Source organism: Ictalurus punctatus, chromosome 17 (assembly GCF_001660625.3).
Source record: "Ictalurus punctatus breed USDA103 chromosome 17, Coco_2.0, whole genome shotgun sequence".
NCBI classification, from domain to species: Eukaryota; Metazoa; Chordata; class Actinopteri; order Siluriformes; family Ictaluridae; genus Ictalurus; species Ictalurus punctatus.
The window spans coordinates 24,761,617-24,783,389 of NC_030432.2; the positions used below are offsets into that span (position 1 = coordinate 24,761,617).

Sequence of the window (21,773 nt, forward strand, 5' to 3'; positions counted from 1 at the left end):
ATGGATTCCAGAAAATATCAGCATCAGGTAATATAAGTCTCTCTGAGGTTATACTCTCCACAGATAGCTTATTCCACCACTAAAGTCACATATAGTGCTCTGGTTGACCACTTAACTCACAGTGATGGTACTTGAAAGAAACAAAAAACCCATAGCTAGTGAATTCACAGTTCCACATGCACGTGCTTCTCCCTCCTCCCTCTCTCGCCGTTTTTTTCCTCGACCTTCCGGTGACCTGTAACTCCCTCCTGATTGGTCCATTAACACGTAAACATAAACTTACACCTTTAAATCCCTTTTTTCTGTACACACCTCACAATATTATTACAGCATTAAACTCCTTATGACTGTAATTTTCCCCAAACAACTATGTAAGTACTTATTCTATGAATGAATCAATTTAAACAATGACACTATTTTTCACCTCACTACAATTACATTTGCTATTCCTGTAGTGTAGGAAAGAACTTTGCAATTTTGTAGATAATATATTACTAGTAAAACCATCAAATGTCAAAAGCACTTTGCTTGACAAGCTGTGGAAGCATTTTGTCTTTTTTTTTTAAACTGCTGAATATCTGGAACTTGTCTCTTTTCACATGGATGGTATTTGCCCCTCCCCTGGTTCCCAGCAGAGGGGAATCAAAACATAACAAAGAAATGGGATATAAGCTCTTACAACACTAGCAAGTGGGCTCTATTAACATCACTGTCTGATCTATCACATGAGAAAATATGGTACAATATCTCTACATATAATGCATGCTCAAAAGTTGAATCTAGAAGTAAAATTGAAAAAAAAAAAAAGCTAATAAGGTACAAGGTAGGGTGAAAAAAAGAGTAGTTAAACAACTAATAAAGACACTTTTATTAAATCACATTTTCACTGCTACAGCTTCATGCTTAAAAGTCTTTAATGTAAATGGTCCTTTCATGTTATGTGATAACTTGTTTAACAAATTCAGTTACACTCAATATCTGTGCTCATTTTTGTTTTACTTCATTATGTCTGTTATTTCAGGCTGGAAAGGACTTGAACAGCATCAAAATCAGAAGTGATTTGAACTCCAGCTTATTACAAAATGCATCATTTGTGCGTCCAGAGTACTTTTTCATCAGTGGATTTTCTGGAATACCTTTCAGCCAATACTATTTTGTTTTTTTATTTTTTGTCTATATTGTCTCACTATGTGGGAACTTGGTTGTCCTTTTCATGATATTAGTTGATCGAAGCCTGCATATTCCTAAATACATGGGAATCTTTAATTTAGCTCTGTCAGACTTTGGTGAAACAAATGCACTGATTCCTAACCTTATGAAAACATTTCTTTTTAATTCACAATACATATCCTATGAGGCATGTTTAGCTAACATGTTTTTTACTTTTTTCTTTGCTGGTGGACAGTCGTTAACTCTTGTTGTCATGGCGTATGATCGTTTTATTGCCATTTGCTTACCCCTGAGATACCACGCTTTTGTGAATAACTCCTTCATGTCTGCAACTTTAACAGCAATATGGGTATTTAATGGTGTTATAATTGGCACATTGGTGGTTTTGATTACACGACTTTCATTCTGTAAAACCAATGAGATAAAGAGCTTTTTTTGTGACCATGGGCCAGTTTATAGACTTGCTTGTAATGACAATAGCATGAATTCCTTCATGGCTAACTTTTGTACTGCAGTATACCTCTATGCACCATTGACTGCCATAATTTTATCATACTTAGGCATTCTGCTGGCCTTAACTAAGATTACAACATGGGAGAGTCGTCTTAAAGCATTCAAAACATGTGTCTCTCACCTGTTGGTAGTAGGAATATTTTTCCTTCCTGTATTGAGTACGTACCTTGCAGCTGTAACATTCTCTCTCCATCCTAATGCTAGGATAATTAACACTTCACTATCAGTAACAATTCCACCCATGGTAAATCCCATCATTTATGTCTTGAACACAAATGAATTCAGAATTGTCATAGTGAAAATGTTTAAAAAGAAAACTAAAATTTCTCAGGTGCAGGCTTCAGCAAAGTGAGACAAAACCTACAGGGTTCTGCAGGTTTTCATTTCAGTCAGTTAGGAGCCACACCTGAAACAACTTCTAAGTATATGTTAGATTTGGCTGGAATAAAATCCTGCACACTAACCACACTAAGCATTTTCAGATTAGATTGGAGATCCCTAATTAAGTGGTTGTCTTGTTTAAACACACATTCATACAATCAAAGACAATCATTTTAATGACAAGGAATTTATGCTGTTGTAATGACATCAACATTGTCTTATTATATTTAGGCATTCTGTTGGCCTTAATTAAGATTACAATATGGGAAGGATGTCTTAAAGCACTAAAAACTTGTCTCTCATCTGCTGATAGTGTGTGCATTTTTTCTTTCCTGTAGCAAGTATGTATATTGCTGTGGTAATTTTGCGTCTGCATTGTAATGTTAGGATAATAAATACTTAAAAATCGGTAACCATTCCACGTATGTTAAATCCCATCATTTATGTCTTGAACACAAAGGAATTCAGAGGCTTTAATGAAGATGCTCAAAAAGGAAAAATAGCACAATTGCCCAGCTGCAGGCTTTAGAAAAGTAATACCACACAGTTTAGTGCTTTCCACATTAGATCTTGAATACCACAGAACTGTATAGCGCAGGGGTCATCAAACCAATCAGCTAAGGGCCTGTGTGTCTTCGGGTATATTATTCCAGTCAAGTACTAGCCAGACCTGAAGCAACTCTTAGGTGTATGTAAAATTTGTGTTGAATGAAAACCTACATCCAGACCAACCGATTTTGGATAAGATTTATCAGTTCCCCTGTTTAAGCATGTACATTTAGTCAATCAAGGGGTAAATAAGCTTTCTCAAAAGTAAATCAGGACAGTCGGAGTACTTTTTGTCTTTCCAGGAGTGTAGTGTGGACACTGTGTACTAGTACTTTCAGCATTTACATTCATTAGAGTAATTAATATTCTATAATCCTATACGGTTAATGCAGTAGACACAAAAGACTGGTTTCCTTTCATAGACCTTCCACAGAAAGCATAGCAATCTGTCAAATTCCTTGAAAATTTGGGTATTTTCCATACACAACTTTATTACTTCAACATGTTATACGTATGTTAAAGCTATGTGAAAATGTGCTAATTATTAATATACATTATTTTAAATATATATTTATCCCAACTCTCTTACATACAACTAGCACAACTCCTAATTATTATTATTATTTTTTTTTTTAATTGTTTTTTTTTTGGGGTCAGCTCCATCTGACTTTGGTGAAACAAATGTTCTGATTCCTAGCAATGGGGAGCCCGTCCTATTTGATATGGTATAAATTTACGGCTTAGCTCCATTTATCCCCCTCTCCAATTTTATTTGTTAATAAAGTGATATCCTGATGTGTGGCATCAGATGCAAACTTGTAATTGCTCCTGAATGCATCATAGAGCACAGGATGTGCATGAATATATCCACATGGCTGCTTCTAATATTCTATTATGCTGCATATGTTCTTAAACAGCTGGTTCAGAATTCGCCAGATTGGGATCCCTATTGTATAATGTATTGTATTCTGAACAACTGATCAGTCTTCAGTAATTTATTTTATGAATGACACAGTTCTGTTTTTTTTATTTTGCCACTATCTATTAATATTTCCATGAAGTAGGGGTGGGCAGTATGACCAAAATTCTATTTCATGGTATGAGTGATTTAATTTCATGGTAACGATATATATCACGATATAGTTATTTATATGTAGTTATTCTGGAAAATTTGACAAATAGGACTTTATATTAAGTAAACTTAAAAACTTTAGAAATGAAAAGTACTCCACCTTATTTCATTACTTTTTCTTTTATTACTATTAAATATAGTAAACGAAATAATCTCAACATTTAGATGAATCATACCATAACAAATTTCACAGTATTCCACATTTCACAGTTTGATATGGAATGCATTTGAAGACACTGCAAACCAGGGCCTGGGTTAGGTTGCATATTTTCAGATATCAACATAATTAGGCACCTCAATTTCACAACATTGCATGACAATACTTTTTTTGGAACACATGCTGCATGCAAGTTCAACCATGGAGTTCCTTGACAATACAAAAAAGTCATACAGCACATCTCTAGCCTTGTTCCCTGAGAAGGGAATGAGACGTTGCGTGAGCTTCATGCTGTGGGAAGCACCCTCGCATGTGACTAGTACAGTGAGGGGGAAAAAAGTATTTGATCCCCTGCTGATTTTGTACGTTTGCCCACTGACAAAGAAATGATCAGTCTATAATTTTAATGGTAGATTTATTTGAACAGTGAGAGACAGAATAACAACAAGAAAATCCAGAAAAATGCATGTCAAAAATGTTATAAATTGATTTGCATTTTAATGAGGGAAATAAGTATTTGACCCCCCCCCCCCCCCCCCCCCCATCTGAAAGCTTTCTGGCTCCCAGGTGTCTTTTATACAGGTAACGAGCTGAGATTAGGAGCACACTCTTAAAGGGAGTTTTCCTAATCTCAGTTTGTTACCTGTATAAAAGACACCTGTCCACAGAAGCAATCAATCAGTCAGATTCCAAACTCTCCACCATGGCCAAGACCAAAGAGCTCTCCAAGGATGTCAGGGACAAGATTGTAGACCTACACAAGTCTGGAATGGGCTACAAGACCATTGCCAAGCAGCTTGGTGAGAAGGTGACAACAGTTGGTGCGATTATTCGCAAATGGAAGAAACACAAAAGTACTGTCAATCTCCCTCGGCCTGGGGCTCCATGCAAGATCTCACCTCGTGGAGTTGCATTGATCATGAGAACAGTGAGGAATCAGCCCAGAACTACACGGGAGGACCTTGTCAATGATCTCAAGACAGCTGGGACCATAGTCACCAAGAAAACAATTGGTAACACACTACGCCGTGTAGGACTGAAAGGTCCGCAAGGTCCGCTGCTCAAGAAAGCACATATACATGCCCGTCTGAAGTTTGCCTGCGAACATCTGAATGATTCAGAGGAGAACTGGGTGAAAGTGTTGTGGTCAGATGAGACCAAAATGGAGCTCTTTGGCATCAACTCAACTCGCCGTGTTTGGAGGAGGAGGAATGCTGCCTATGACCCCAAGACCACCATCCCCACCGTCAAACATGGAGGTGGAAACATTATGCTTTGGGGGTGTTTTTCTGCTACGGGGACAGGACAACTTCACCGCATCAAAGGGACGATGGACGGGGCCATGTACCGTCAAATCTTGGGTGAGAACCTCCTTCCCTCAGCCAGGGCATTGAAAATGGGTCGTGGATGGGTATTCCAGCATGACAATGACCCAAAACACACGGCCAAGGCAACAAAGGAGTGGCTCAAGAAGAAGCACATTAAGGTCCTGGAGTGGCCTAGCCAGTCTCTAGACCTTAATCCCATAGAAAATCTGTGGAGGGAGCTGAAGGCTCGAGTTGCGAAACGTCAGCCTTGAAACCTTAATGACTTGGAGAAGATCTGCAAAGAGGAGTGCGACAAAATCCCTCCTGAGATGTGTGCAAACCTGGTGGCCAACTACAAGAAACGTCTGACCTCTGTGATTGCCAACAAGGGTTTTGCCACCAAGTACTAAGTCATGTTTTGCAGAGGGGTCAAATACTTATTTCCCTCATTAAAATGCAAATCAATTTATAACATTTTTGACATGCGTTTTTCTGGATTTTCTTGTTATTCTGTCTCTCACTGTTCAAATAAATCTACCATTAAAATTATAGACTGATCATTTCTTTGTCAGTGGGCAAACGTACAAAATCAGCAGGGGATCAAATACTTTTTTCCCTCACTGTATCTGAAGCTTGTGTAACATCATGCCTATTTATAGGCCTGCAGTGCTCAGGTGACGTGGCAATTAAGCACGTCGCTTGATATAAAAATGACATCTGTGAACAGTGCAGTCAGCCTCTATTATCTGAAGCGAAGACACAATTCACAGGCATGCCCCAGTATGAGAAAGCTATGCAACATCTCATTCCTTTCTCAAGGAACAGGGTTATATGTGTAACCCAGACATTCCCTTTCAAAGTGAACTCAATGTTGCATGAGCTTCATGCTGTGGGAATAAGAATACCCACTGCGTCACACTGAGGGCATGGCCTGTTCAAAAGGTCCAAGCCCGAGGTTCACTGCAAGACACTTGAGCCCGGGGTGGAATGTATATCCAGGCTGTAATCTTGAATGAAGGTGTGCGGTGTAGACCACCCTACCACAGCATACACATCCTGTAAGGGTACCCCTTTGGACAAAGCCTTTAAGGACGCGACCCCCCTAGTGGAATGAGCCCTTATGCCCAGAGGCATAGCGAGACCGCATGCCTCATAATTGTTAGAGATTGCTTCCACTATCCAATTAGAGATGCACTGCTTTGACATAGCATCACCGCTACTGTCACCACCAAAGCAGACCAGCAATTTATCAGACTTAGGCCACTGGCCAGAGTGGTGGATGTAAGTACAGAGAGCCCTTACTGGTCAAAGTAGGTGGAATTTCTCTTGTTCTGGTGTAAGGAACAGAGGAGAGCAGAAAGCCTGCAACACTAACAGCTGGGCAGCTGGATCTTCTCTGAGGCTGACTCTAAGGGTTCAAATGTAGCACCTGACAGACCTTCCGGTACCACAGAAGGGTCTCAGGAAGGTTAGATGTTAGAGAATGTTGCCCCACAGAGGCTCCATAAATAGGGGCATGGCTGGCCAAAATGGTGGCCACATAGACCTTGATTGTAGAAGGAGCCAACCAAACTGAAAAAACATCCTTGTATGAACTCAAGACAAAAAGTTGCCACTTGAAAGCATACAATTTCCTCGTGGATGGTGCTCTAGTATTCAATATGGTCTCTACAACCTCAGTTGCGACACCAGAAACTATGAGCGGGTGCCCCTCAGAGGCCATACCCACAATTTCCATAGTTCCAGCCGAGGTTGATAAATCAGCACTCCGGCTTGAGACAGTAGATCCCTGCAGATGGGAATCTCCAAAGGAGTGCTGTCCAGCAGAGAAATGATCTCTGAGAATCATATTCAAGCTGACCAATAAGGTGCTACTAGCAGCCGATGTAGACGGTCTTGGGGAACTCTCTCTAGAACTTGTGGAAGCAGAGTAATCGGGAAAACTCGAACAGACGTGACCTCAACCACGTGTGCACCATGGCGTCCAGCCCCAATGGTGAGGGAGGAGTGAGGGCGAACCACAGTGGGCAGTGTGCTGTCTCCTCGGAGATGAACACATCCACTTCTGCTTTGCCAAACCTTCGCCATATGGACTCCACCACTTGTGGATGGAGCCTCCAATCCCCAGCCTCATCCCCTGCCTTGACAGGATGTCTGCCCCCACATTCTGGTTGCCCGGAATATACATTGCACTTACTGACAAAAACTTTCCCTCAACCCAGAGAACAATTAGTTGCGCCTTCCTGAACAGGGGGCACAAACATAACCCTCCCTGGTGGTTGATGTATAAAACCACCACTGTATTGTCTGTCACAACTAACACATTATGACCTCTCAATTGAGGAAGAAAGAATTTCAGTGCTTCAGTGCCCGCATTACTAGGCAATTTATATGCCACATCAGATGAGGGCTGCTCCAGAGACCTTGAGCTGGACAGCCGTCTAAGACTGTGCCCCAGCCCGTGAGGGAGGCATCTGTCATTACCATCTTGCAATAAGGAGACAGCCCTAGAGTGTGACCTGAGGCTAGAAACTGGGGACACATCCAAATTCTCAAAACACGTAGGCATCTCTGCATGATACTGATTACTCTCAGAGGTTTCCTCCTCAGACAAAACCTCTGACTTTTCAGTCACCACTGAAATGGTCTTATGTGCAATAGGCCCTTCGGTATGACATTGGCTGCTGCTGCCATAAGCCCCAACAGTCTGTCATAGAGACTGGAGGGGATGCCCAGATCCAGCTTTATCTTGCTCAATGTTGATAGAATTGACCCTATGCATGTTGGGGTTAGAATCGCCCTTATCATAATAAAATCCCATATAATCCCTAGAAAAATTGTCCTCTGCACTGGCAAAAGCATACTTTTTTGAAGTTCAACCTGAGCCCCAAGCCCTTCATGTGGGAAAGAACAACATCTCGATGTTGAATCGCCAGTTCCCTGGATCTACTAGAATATACCAGTCGTCCAAGTAGTTTAGTACATGGATGCCCTGAAGTTGCAAGGGAGCCAGAACAGCATTTATGCACTTTGGGAAGGTGTGAGGGGACAAAGCTATCCTGAAGAGAAGAACTTGATATTGGTATGCATTGCCTCCAAACATGACCCTCAGGAAGTACCTGTGACAGGGTGATATTTCTGTGTGGAAATATGCATCTTTTAGATCTTTTGTAACAAACCAGTCCTTGAACTCAATCTGTGGAACGATAAATTTGAGCATCAGCATCTTGAATCTGTATATCCGAAGAGTACAGTTCAGATGACACAGATTTAAAATTGTCCGCATACTCCCTTATTTTTTGCGGACAAGGAGATAACGACTGTAAAAATCTCCCTGCCTCAGGGAACAGGGTACATGTTCTATGGCCCCTTCGTCCAAGAGGGATCTTACTTCCTGCGCTAATGTTGGGCTCTGCTATGTGCTGACTACTGTAGTGAGCACACATTTGAAATGGGGGGCATTGAGCTCTGAACTGGACCTGTTAACCCTTTTCTACAGTAGACAGAACCCATAGAGACACATTTGGCAGTAGTTTCCATGCTGCCAGATGGTCTTTTAGTGACATTAGCTCTTCCACATTATGTTGGAGGGGAAGCATCAGATTTCCACTGCCCTGTGACAGCTCATTGACCAGAGAAGACTGAAAAATTGGAGCAGCCTTGGCTAGAGGAATCCCTACAACCTCATGTCCCCTGATACATCCGTCTGCGGCCCCTCAGGACTGCTTCTTCTTTGTCTGCTTAGCCTTTGTTCTCATTCTCAGATCAGGCTTTTTAGCAGGCTGCGACTGCGGCCGCCTGGTCCCCCTTGCCCTCCGTGGGGGGAGGCGGGCTGCCACACTTGCCTTCGGTGTCTCCCTTGCACGGGCTCCCAGTGGCTCGGGCTCCACTCATGGCTGAACATCGCCGTATGTCGAGCTCACTCAGCAGGTCTGCTTGGTAAGCCTGCTACACTGCCATTGTATGCAGTGACACACAAGAGACCTGCTGCCACATCGGCCTTGCCCACCAATTTTTGTTTGTTTTGAAGTCATAATGGAAGGAATAGTCCAGACATGAGCTCCAAAAGAGCTGGACCCAGAAGACAGAGCAAGACCTCATCTGCTCATCTCCAACTCCTCTTCCAGATCCATAGGAGATCCCCAGGCAAGGCAGCCAGCTGGCTCAGATCTGCGAGGCTCTGAAACCCAACTCCCTTTGGCTGAGAAGAGAGTGAACTGTGAGCAGAGCTGCCTGATTGTAAAGTGCTCACAATCCGCACCGTCAGACCTCTCGAGGTCTGCCCTGGCATGCTCTACTCCTACACACTTCACACAGAAAGTATGTCTGTCTGTCCGTCTGTGATGAAACAGGAGCAAGGCATGACACCCTTCCTGATCTCTGTCTCACTCATACTTTTCGCTCTCTTTTTTTTTTTTTTAAGGGGACAGAAAAGTAAAGAGATTTTTTCTTTCTTTTTTGAAGAGTCTTTTTGTGCATGTTACACACACAACTGACATGCAGTATCACTGAAGATAATAAGGCTGATGGGGGATCACAGGTGCTGACACGGTTCACAGGTGCCGTTTTAATATTATGCGACGCGTTTAACTGCCACATCACCTGATCACAGCAGGCCTGTAAAAATAGGTATGATGTTACACAAGTTTCAGATACCGGTCACATGTGAGGATGCTTCCAACAGCGTGAAGCTCATGCAATGTTGAGTTCCCTTTGAAAGGGAACCATAAGGCTTGGGTAACAAGAAAAGTTTATAATATTCAAATCCTGACACAATTGCATAGGTACTTGAGCCAATGGACCTAGCGATAAAAAAACAAGTTCCCAAAGATGGAATGTTTACCACAAGGGAGAGTACATTGTCAGAATTGCTCAACTAGCGACAACAATCATTTTTGCCTGGGTCCACCAAAGTCAGTATGCAGAGTAGCTGCACAAACTGGAGCCAGAGGTTCAGCAAACAAGACAGGCATTATAGAGATATTGAGGAGCAGTTTACAGCCAGGTAGACATTAAATGTAACAGTTAAGATGCGACACTCCATGAAGGGAACTGGGGATTTGGCCCAAGCCAGCCAGGGAGGGGTTGTTCCAGAACAGTCCCGGGAATGTTTGACTCCAGTACATCCCAGGTTAAGTGTTCCTCCAGTTCAGCCTATGTAAAGTGATTTTCCCGTACCGCTGGAAAATGGAGGCTTGAAAAAGTTCAATAAAATACTCAAGGATGAAGTGAGTTTTCTTTGACAACAGAAAAAACGGTTTGCTAAACTGTAATAACAATTACAGTGCACTGATTACACTTCACAGACAAACAATTTGACATGCTTGACATGCTGCCACCTTGGACCAGAAAGTGCAGTCTGTAAGCAATTAAACAATGAAACTGTAAAGATAAGGCTGTGTCTCCAAGAACTTGGTGTAACAATTCAGAAACGGATGCAAATAAAGGCTTTTTCTTTATTAAATAAAATACAACCTTAATAAAAATACAGCAAGATACATATACTGAGCAAATCAAGAACTAGATACCAAAATAATCATATTATATGGCACATAGGCGAGTAGCAGCAACAACAGTCTATGAAAACAAGGGATGCTAAAGATTGAGGAGCAAGTAAGGAATGAAAACATAGAATTTAAATAGGGACACTATGGTCCTGTCACAAATGGCACACTTCGTCTTTGTGGCCCTCCTCCGAGTCCACACTTTGGTGATGTCAGCTAATGCAGGCCTACGGGGTGCTAAGGCGCGAGTTCACGAGGTAGATGTGGTTATTAATAGATGGCTTTGGGATGGACACGATGTCGTGACGCCAGAAAGAGGAAGATGTTGCTGGTTGTTGTTGTTGTTTTCACTGTGACGCTAGCCAGATGACTTGCTATGCAGAGGCATCAGAATTGTTTTTATCAGATAACCATTGACAATGGTCGTAGCCTGAAGTTCCATTCCATTTTAATTGGCTCTAATTTCACATTATCTTCAACCTATATAATGAGATATTGCTATAAAAAAAAAGTGCACGTGTAATATCCTCAGTATTTATATACATGTTTATGATCTGTGAAATGATAATTAACTGTTGAGTGTGTGTTTCTGTAAGACTCAATCGGTGGAGTATGAGGTACTAGGTATTGTTGCGTTATGGAGTATGATGGCTGATGGCACGAAAGAGCCCCCCCCAGATGTTTTGAGGCATGTGGCTGGATGAATCTGTTGCTGAATGTGCTCCTGAGCCTCCTCACCTCAGTGTAGAGAGGATGCGAAGGATGGCCTGAGATTCACTCCCCTCTATTTCAGATAATCATTTCAGTCAGTGGTTCATTCAGTCTGAGCTGGAGATTTCCAGGGTTTCAATGCATGTAAGAGTAATGTATGTTAAAACAAATTCTCCTAAACATGGACATACAATCATGTTATAAAATATCAATCAATATTAGCTATTCTACACTACTCAAGCTGTTAGTCATATGCCTTAGAAGGAAGCACGATCAGGCATGCATTTGTGCATTTGTACAAAGCATGCAACTTAACAAATTGTTGAACAAATCTGAACATATCATTTAATCAGTTACTCTTCATTTGTATACCATGTTATTAATAAGAAACTCTTGTCTGGTGAAGAGAAATATCTGATTGAAGTTCACAATATTATATGGGAACTAAAATCTAATGTCTATCAATAGGTCCACAATAAACCTATTATGCATGAGCAATGCATTACAATGAGGTCAACAGCATACCAAGAATGATGCTGGGCAATTCTATTACTGTGATTTCTGAAGCCTTCATGTTCTGCACACCCTTATGTAAAGGTACAATTTCCCTGTCCATGTGTCTTTTTTTTTTTCTTTTTATTTGCAACTTTTATTGTACTACAATACATTTCTTGATCTCCCAGATCTTACTTAACCTCCTGAGCCAACTGTTGCTGATCTTGTAGATTTATTTACTGATACCTCACTATAATAACATATATCTCTGAGCAATAAAGATATGGACAAAAATATAGGCAAATTCAACTAAAATTTCTCTTTATTATCCTTACCTACTTATTTTAATATCTGCCAATAGAACAAGATAATGTAAACCTTGAAATTAGTAAATATGTAAACAACATAAAACATAGAACCTTTTATATCAGACTGCCCAATTTTTAGGCGAGCAAAAGTATAGTAAAAGATGAGTCTTGAAATAAATTAAAGTAAATAACACTTAATATTTGGTTGCATAAAAGTTGGCATTGTCATTCCAATAGTTTCAGAGGGGACTGTATAATAATAATGTGAAATATTACATAACTTTTCCTTTATTAAATATAGCTTCACTTGCTTAGATATGTTTTTGCGGTGTTTACATTCCTGTAAGGTAGGGAATAAATTTGCATGTGTGGTATGTGCACAGGCCCTGGTTCCCAACAGAGAAATAAGAACATTAGCAGGTGGGTTGTACAATATTTACATCACGGTCTGAGCTGTCACGTGAGAAAATATGGTCCAACATCTCTGAATATAATGCATGTACCCAACTTGAAACTACAGTACAACAAGGTATAAGGTAGAGCTGAATAAAGAGTAATAATATTTGATAATTAAAACTAATTTTCACTGCTACAGCTCCACTAATATGTGATGGAAATGTTAATGACCATTTCATGCTGTCATGTTTATAACTGTATACTGTAAATGTAAACAAATAGGGGTATGCTGAATGTGTACGCTTATTTCTGTTTTACTTCATTATGTCTGTTATTTTAGGCTGGAAAGGACGTGAACAAAATCTACATCTTCATCATGAGTGCCTTGAACTCCAGTTTATTACAAAATGTATCATTTGTGCGTCCAGAGTACTTTTTCATCAGTGGATTTTCTGGAATTCCTTTCAGCCAATACTATTTTGTTTTTTTAATTTTTATCTATATTATCTCACTGTGTGGTAACTCAATAGTCCTTTTCATGATATTAGTTGACCGAACTCTGCATATTCCAAAATACATGGGGATTTTTAATTTAGCATTGTCAGACTTTGGTGAAACAAATGTACTGATTCCTAGCCTTGTGAAGACTTTGTTTTTTGATTCACAGTACATATCCTACGATGCTTGTTTGGCTAACATGTTTCTTACTTTTTTCTTTTCTAGTGGACAGGCATTAACTCTTGTTGCCCTGGCATATGATCGTTTTATTGCCATTTGCTTACCTCTGAGATACAATGCTATTGTAAATAACTCCTTCATGTTTGCAAGTTTAACAGCAATATGGATATTTAATGTTGTTATGAATGGCACATTGGTAGTTTTGATTACACGACTTTCATTCTGTAAAACCAATGAGATAAAGAGCTTTTTTTGTGACCATGGGCCAGTTTATACAATTGCTTGTAATGACAACAGCATTAATTCCTTCATGGCTAAGCTGTGTACTGCAGTATACCTCTATGCACCATTGACTGCTATAGTCTTCTCATACTTAGGCATTCTGCTGGCCTTAACTAAGATAACAACATGGGAGAGTCGTCTTAAAGCACTCAAAACTTGCATCTCTCACCTGTTGGTAGTAGGAGTGTTTTTCCTACCTATAGTGGGTACGTACCTTGCTGCAGTAACTTTCTCTCTCCATCCTAATGCTAGGATAATTAATACTTCACTATCAAGAACTATTCCACCCATGTTAAATCCCATTATTTATGTCTTGAACACAAAGGATTTCAGAGTCTTTATAGTGAAAATGCTTAAAAAGAAAACCACCATAATTTCCCAAGTGCATGCTTTAGCAAAGTGAATTTCTACATTTAAAGCCTATTTTCCATACACAACTTCATTACTTCAACATGTTATACGTATGTTAACGCTATGTGAAAATGTGCTAATTATTAATATACATTATTTTAAAAATATATTTATCCCAACTCTCTTACATACAACCAGCATAACTCTATTTATTCTTTAATTTTTTAAATTTATTTTTTAAGTCAGCTCCATCAGACTTTGGCGAAAGAAATGTTCTGATTCCTAGCAATGGGGAGCCCGTCCTTTTTGATATTGTATAAATTTACTGTTTGGCTCTGTTTATCCCCCTCGCCAATTTTATTTGTTAATAAAGTGATATCCTGATGTGTGGTATCAAATGCAACTTGTAATTGCTCCTGAATGCATCATAAAGCACAGGATGTCCATGAATGTATCCACATGGCTGCTTCTAATATTCTATTATACTGCAAATGTTCTTAAACAGCTGGTTCAGAATTCGCCAGATTGGGATCCCTATTGTATAATGTATTGTATTCTGAACAACTGATCAGTCTTCAGTAATTTATTTTATGAATGACACAGTTCTGTTTTTTTACTTTGCCACTATCTATTAATATTTCCATGAAGTAGGGGTGGACGGTATGACCAAAATTCTATTTCATGCTATGAGTGATTTAATTTCATGGTAACGATATATATCACGATATAGTTATTTATATGTAGTTATTCTGGAAAATTTGACAAAAAGGACTTTATATTAAGTAAACTTAAAAACTTTAGAAATGAAAAGTACTTCACCTTATTTCATTACTTTTTCTTTTATTACTATTAAATATAGTAAATTAAAGAATCTCAACATTTAGATGAACTATACCATAACAAATTTCACAGTATTCCACATTTCACAGTTTGATGTGGAATGCATTTGAAGACACTGCAAACCAGGGCCTGGGTTAGGTTTCATATTTTCAGACATCAACATAATTAGGAACCTCAATTTCACAATATTGCACGACAATACTTTTTTGGAACACACGCTGCATGCAAGTTCAACCATGGAGTTCCTTGACAATACAAAAAAATCATACAGCACATCTGTAGCCTTGTTCCTGAGAAGGGAATGGGACGTGCTGTGCTGTGGGAAGCACCCTCGCACGTGACTAGTATCTGAAGCTTGTGTAACATCATGCCTATTTATAGGCCTGCAGTGCTCAGGTGCCGTGGCAATTAAGCATATATGATATAAAAATGGCACCTGTGAACAGTGCAGTCAATCTTTATTATCTGAAGCGAAGACACAATTCACAGGCATGCCCCAGTATGAGAAAGCTATGCAACATCTCATTCCTTTCTCAAGGAACAGGGTTATATGTGTAACCCAGACATTCCCTTTCAAAGTGAACTCAATGTTGCATGAGCTTCATGCTGTGGGAATAAGAATACCCACTGCGTCACACTGAGGGCATGGCCTGTTCAAAAGATCCGAGCCCGAGGTTCACTGCAAGACACTTGAGCCCTGGGTGGAATGTATATTCAGGCTGTAATCTTGAATGAAGGTGTGCGGTGTAGACCACCATACCACAGCATACACATCCTGTAAGGGTACCCACTTTGGACAAAGCCTTTGAGGACACGACACCCCTAGTGGAATGACCCCTTATGCCCAGAGGCATAGTGAGACCGCATGCCTCATAAGTGATAGAGATTGCTTCCACTATCCAATTAGAGATGTGCTGCTTTGACATAGCATCACCTCTACTGTCACCACCAAAGCAGACCAGCAACTACTCAGACTTAGGCCACTGGCCAGAGCGGTGGATGTAAGTACAGAGAGCCCTTACTGATCACAGTAGGTGCAATTTCTCTTATTCCGTTGTAAGGAATGGAGAGGTGCAGAAAGCCTGCAACACCACCAGCTGGGCAGCAGACGTAGACATTTTAGGAATATAATCCAGCCTAGGATAAAGGAAGTCCTTGGCTAATCCAGGGGCAAAGTCAAGGCAGAAAGTGGCAACAGAGAGAGCTTGTAGATCTCCTACTCACTTGAGAAATGTCAGGGCCAGCAAAAGAGCTACCTATAGTGTCCGACACTTCTCTGAGGCTGACTCTAAGGGCTCAAATGGGGCACCTGACAGACCTTCCAGTACCACAGAAAGGTCCCAGGAAGGTGAGATGTTAGAGAATGTTGCCCCACAGAGGCTCCATGAATAGGCGCATGGCTGGCCAAAATGGTGGCCACATAGACCTTGATTGTAGAAGGAGTCAACCAAACTGAAAAAACATCCTTGTATGAACTCGAGGCAAAAAGTTGCTGCTTGAAAGCATACAATTTCCTCATGGGCGGTGCTCAAGTATTCAATATGATCTCTACAACCTCAGCTGCGAGACCAGAATCTATGAGCTGGTGCCCCTCAGATGCCATAGCCACAGTTTCCATAGTTCTAGCCAAGGTTGATAAATCAGCACTCCGGCTTGAGACAGTAGATCCCTGCAGATGGGAGTCTCCAAAGGAGTGCCATCTAGCAGGGAAATTATCTCTGAGAACCATATTCAAGCTGGCCTATAAGGTGCTACTAGCAGCAGATGTAGACAGTCTTTGGGAACTCTTGCTAGAACATGTGGGAGCAGAGCAATTGGGGAAAAGCAATGACCTCATTTTATTGTACTACAATACATTTCTTTTTATTGAATCTTGTAGATTTATTTAATGATACCTCACTACAATAGCATATATCTCTGAGCAATAAAGATATAGACAAAAATATAGGCAAATTCAACTAAAATTTCTCTTTTGTTATGTTACCGAGAGTGGAGACAAACGCGGGCAGGTCAGCAACCAGAAGACGAGGTTCACAACAAAGTGCGAAGTCCGAAAACAATATCAAAAGGGGTTATCCCGGGAATCGTAATGCGAAAACGAGAAGTAAGTCCGTAAACCGTGAAAATCCAATGCGTAGATCTAAGGCTTGGTACAACGGCAGCGTTAAGGGTACTGAGCTTTTACTTTGCGACGTGCTGGCGCTAACAAAGGCTTATATAACCTTGGGTGTAACACAGGTGTTCACACTCAGTACTCTGGCGAACTCAAGCGCAGGCGTGGCTGGGAAATGTAGTTCTTGTCAGCTCTGTGACCGCAAGTTCGCCGTGGCGTAACAGAGCCCCCCCCCCCCAAAAGGGCTCACTCCGGGAGCTGAATACCTCCAAGGTCTTCCTCTTCTATCCGGTCAGCATGGACATCTCCGCAAGTTTGCGTCCAGAATGTCCCGGGATGGAACCCAACACTGCTCTTCTGAGCCATACCCCTCCCAGTCCACCAGATACTCGAGTCCTCCTCTCCTATGTCTGGAGTCCAAGATCTTGCGAACACGGTATGCTGGGTGGCCCTCAATCTCTAGCGGTTCCGGTGGGGAGTTCTCCGGAACCGCAGTGGCCAGGGGACCTGCTATCACTGGCTTGAGGAGGGAGGCATGGAACAATGGGGCGTTACGGCTGTGTTTGGGCAGGTGCAGGTGGTACGTGACTTCGTTAACCTGCTTCAGGATCAGGAAGGGGCCAATATACTTGGGTCTCAGTTTACTGCTCAGGAGTGGCGACTTTAGGTCTTTCGTGGAAAGCCATACCCTGTCTCTAGGTTGATAGTTGTGGTGACTCCCACGGCGCCTGTCCGCCCTTTGTTTGGCGGTGCAGGCGGCCTGTACCAACTGTTGATGGGGGCGTTCCCAGACCTGTTCACTCCGGCGAAACCACTCATCTACTGCTGGTGAGTCAGTGGGGGAAGTGTTCCAGGGGAACAAAGGTGGCTGATAACTAATTGGAGAATGGGGGCTGTAATGCATGCCCGCTTAAGCTTAACCAGAGACTCGTGGGCGTTGGGGTCCCAAAGGAGTCGCCGTGGTTTCCCCCACAGGAGGGATGTCAAGGGTTGTGCTATTTTACTGAAGTCTCGTATGAATCGCTGATAAAAGTTTGCGAAGCCAAGGAAACGTTGCAATTCCTTGATGGTTCGGGGAATGGGCCATTCCACCACTGCTTGAACTTTGCGTTTGCCCATGGCGACCCCTTTCGGACTAATGACATACCCCAGAAAAGAGATGGTGCGCTGGTGGAACTCGCACTTCTCAGCTTTTACATACAGCTGATATTGTAGCAAGCAGAGCAACACTTGTCGGACATGCTTGGTATGTTCCTCAAAGGATGTCGAGTAAATTAGGATATCATCAATATAGGCGATAATGCGCCACCCCAGCATGTCCCTCAGGACGTTGTTGATGAGATTCTGGAATACGGAGGAGGCGTTAGCGAGCCCATACGGCATGACCAAGTACTCGTAGTGCCCAGAGGTGGTGCTAAAGGCCGTCTTCCACTCATTTCCCTCCCTGATGTGGATCAAGTTGTACGCGCTGTGTAAGTCTAGTTCCGTGAAAAAGGTCACAGACCTTAGCTTTTCAAGGACTGCGGGCACTAGAGGCAGGGGATATCGGTACTTCACTGTTACCTGATTGAGACCTCGATAATCGATGCATGGCCGAAGGCCCCCATTTTTTCTCTACAAAAAAAGAAACCAGCAGACGCGGGAGACGTGGATGGCTGAATATACCCCTGCTGGAGAGCCTCCTGAATGTACTCCTCCATGGCCCAATGTTCTGCTTGGGAGAGCGGGTATATTCAGCCCCATGGTGGGCTAGCTCTGGGGAGGAGGTCTATGGTGCAGTCGTAGGGTCTGTGTGGTGGTAAGCTGCTTGCCCTTTCCTTGCTGAACACCTCGCTGAGGTCGTGATATTCTGGCAGGACTGTGACACGGACACGAGCTAGAGGACTCTCCATTGTTGTGGTGGCCACAGGAACCAGAGGGCCCATCAGGCAGTGTTGTAGACAGTAGGGGGACCACTTGGTAACCTGTTTGTCCTCCCACGATAACTGAGGGTTGTGACGTTCGAGCCAAGGGAGACCGAGAATGATGGGGTGCCTAGTGGAAACTATAATGTAGAGGACGATGGTCTCATGGTGAAAGGCACTGACTTGAAGGTTGATCGGCACTGTGCAGTGTGATATGACCCCGCCTCCTATTGGAGACGGATCGATGGACTTAACCTCATGAGGCTGAAGCATGGGCCGTATGGTATGGGAAGGCTGAGAGTCCGCGCCATCCGCTCATCTACGAAGTTCTCAGCTGGTCTGGAGTCGATGAGCGCTGTAAGTACAAAAGACTGGCCAGAATGTCCAATCACCACAGGTAAGACAAAGACATGAGAATTATTTAACTGCATAGGACTCACCCGGTAGCAACGAGGTTGACTGGCTGTGCTACTGGCATAACATCTTTATTATCCTTTCCTCTTTATATTAATATCTGCCAATATAACAAGATAATGTAAACCTTGAAATTAGTAAATATGTAAACAACATAAAACATAGAACCTTTTATATCAGACTGCCCAATTTTTAGGTGAGCAAAAGTATAGTAACAGATGAATCTTGAAATAAATTAAAGTAAATAACACTTAATATTTGGTTGCATAAAAATTGGCACTGCCATTCCAACAGTTTCAGAGGGGACTGTATAATAATATAATAATGTGAAATATTACATAACTTTTCCTTTATTAAATATAGCTTCACTTGCTTAGATATGTTTTTGCGGTGTTTACATTCCTGTAAGGTAGGGAATAAATTTGCATGTGTGGTATGTGCACAGGCCCTGGTTCCCAACAGAGAAATAAGAACATTTGCAGGTGGGTTGTACAATATTTACATCACGGTCTGAGCTGTCACGTGAGAAAATATGGTCCAACATCTCTGAATATAATGCATGTACCCAACTTGAAACTACAGTACAACAAGGTATAAGGTAGAGCTGAATAAAGAGTAATAATATTTGATAATTAAAACTAATTTTCACTGCTACAGCTCCACTAATATGTGTTGTAAATGTTAATGACCATTTCATGCTGTCATGTTTATAACTGTACACTGTAAATGTAAACAAATTGAGGTATGCTGAATGTGTATGCTTATTTCTGTTTTACTTCATTATGTCTGTTGTTTCAGGCTGGAAAGGACGTGAACAAAATCTACATCTTCATCATGAGTGCCTTGAACTCCAGTTTATTACAAAATGTATCATTTGTGCGTCCAGAGTACTTTTTCATCAGTGGATTTTCTGGAATTCCTTTCAGCCAATACTATTTTGTTTTTTTAATTTTTATCTATATTATCTCACTGTGTGGTAACTCAATAGTCCTTTTCATGATATTAGTTGACCGAACTCTGCATATTCCAAAATACATGGGGATTTTTAATTTAGCACTGTCAGACTTTGGTGAAACAAATGCGTTGATTCCTAGCCTTGTGAAGACTTTGTTTTTTGATTCACAGTACATATCCTATGATGCTTGTTTGGCTAACATGTTTTTTACTTTTTTCTTTGCTGGTGGACAGGCATTAACTCTTGTTGCCCTGGCATATGATCGTTTTATTGCCATTTGCTTACCTCTGAGATACCATGCTATTGTAAATAACTCCTTCATGTTTGTAACTTTAATAGCAATATGGGTATTTAATGTTGTTATAATTGGTACGACTGTAGTTTTTATTACACGACTTTCATTCTGTAAAACCAATGAGATAAAGAGCTTTTTTTGTGACCATGGGCCAGTTTATACAATTGCTTGTAATGACAACAGCATTAATTCCTTCATGGCATACTTCTGTACTGCAGTATACCTTTATGCACCATTGACTGCTATAGTCTTATCATACATAGGCATTCTGCTGGCCTTAACTAAGATTACAACATGGGAGAGTCGTCTTAAAGCACTCAAAACATGCATCTCTCACCTGTTGGTAGTAGGAGTGTTTTTCCTACCTATAGTGGGTACGTACCTTGCTGCAGTAACTTTCTCTCTCCATCCTAATGCTAGGATAATTAATACTTCATTATCAAGAACTATTCCACCCATGTTAAATCCCATTATTTATGTCTTGAACACAAAGGATTTCAGAGTCTTTATAGTGAAAATGCTTAAAAAGAAAACCACCATAATTTCCCAAGTGCATGCTTTAGCAAAGTGATATGGAACAGTTTAGTATTTTCTACATTTAAAGTCTATTTTCCATTCCCAACTTTATTACTTCAACATGTTATACGTATGTTAAAGCTATGTGAAAATGTGCTAATTATTAATATACATTATTTTAAATATATATTTATCCCAACTCTATTACATACAATTAGCACAACTCTTTTTTTTTTTTTCTTTTTTTTTTAATTCAGCTCCATCAGACTTTGGTGAAAGAAATGTTCTGATTCCTAGCCCTGGGGAGCCCGTCCTTTTTGATTCTACTGTATAAATTTACTGTTTGTCTCTCCAATTTTATTTGTTAATAAACTGATATCCTGATGTGTGCTATCAGATGCAAACTTGTAATTGCTCCTGAATGCATCATAGAGCACAGGATGTGCATGAATATATCCACATGGCTGCTTCTAATATTTTACTATGCTGCAAATGTTCTTAAACAACTGGTTCAGAATTCGCCAGATTTGGATCCTTATTGTATAACGTATTGTATTCTGAACAACTGATCAGTCTTCAGTAATTTATTTTATGAATGACACAGTTCTGTTTTTTAATTTGCCACTATCTATTAATATTTCTATGAAGTAGGGGTGGACGGTATGACCAAAATTCTATTTCATGGTATGAGTGATTTTATTTCATGGTAACGATATAGTTATTTATATGTAGTTATTCTGGGAAATTTGACAAAAAGGACTTTATATTAACTAAACTTAAAAACTATGGAAATGAAAATACT

At 40.9% G+C, this 21,773-nt stretch overlaps 3 protein-coding genes across 3 annotated transcripts; all 3 read left to right on the forward strand.

Moving 5' to 3' along the window:
• LOC124626049 (olfactory receptor 1M1-like) lies at positions 1-2,035 on the forward strand. Its single transcript, XM_047161547.2, has 2 exons — positions 1-27; positions 1,022-2,035. Exons 1-2 carry the CDS (start codon positions 1-3, stop codon positions 2,033-2,035), a joined length of 1,041 nt encoding a protein of 346 aa, XP_047017503.1.
• A 10,939-nt stretch (positions 2,036-12,974) lies between these two features.
• LOC108278054 (olfactory receptor 1M1) lies at positions 12,975-13,986 on the forward strand. Its single transcript, XM_017491182.3, has one exon. It carries the CDS (start codon positions 13,000-13,002, stop codon positions 13,984-13,986), a length of 987 nt encoding a protein of 328 aa, XP_017346671.2. The 5' UTR covers positions 12,975-12,999.
• A 6,044-nt stretch (positions 13,987-20,030) lies between these two features.
• LOC100379178 (olfactory receptor 32D) lies at positions 20,031-21,127 on the forward strand. The gene has a single exon (XM_017491198.3). It carries the CDS (start codon positions 20,040-20,042, stop codon positions 21,024-21,026), a length of 987 nt encoding a protein of 328 aa, XP_017346687.1. The 5' UTR covers positions 20,031-20,039; the 3' UTR covers positions 21,027-21,127.
• The last annotated feature ends 646 nt before the right edge of the window (positions 21,128-21,773 follow it).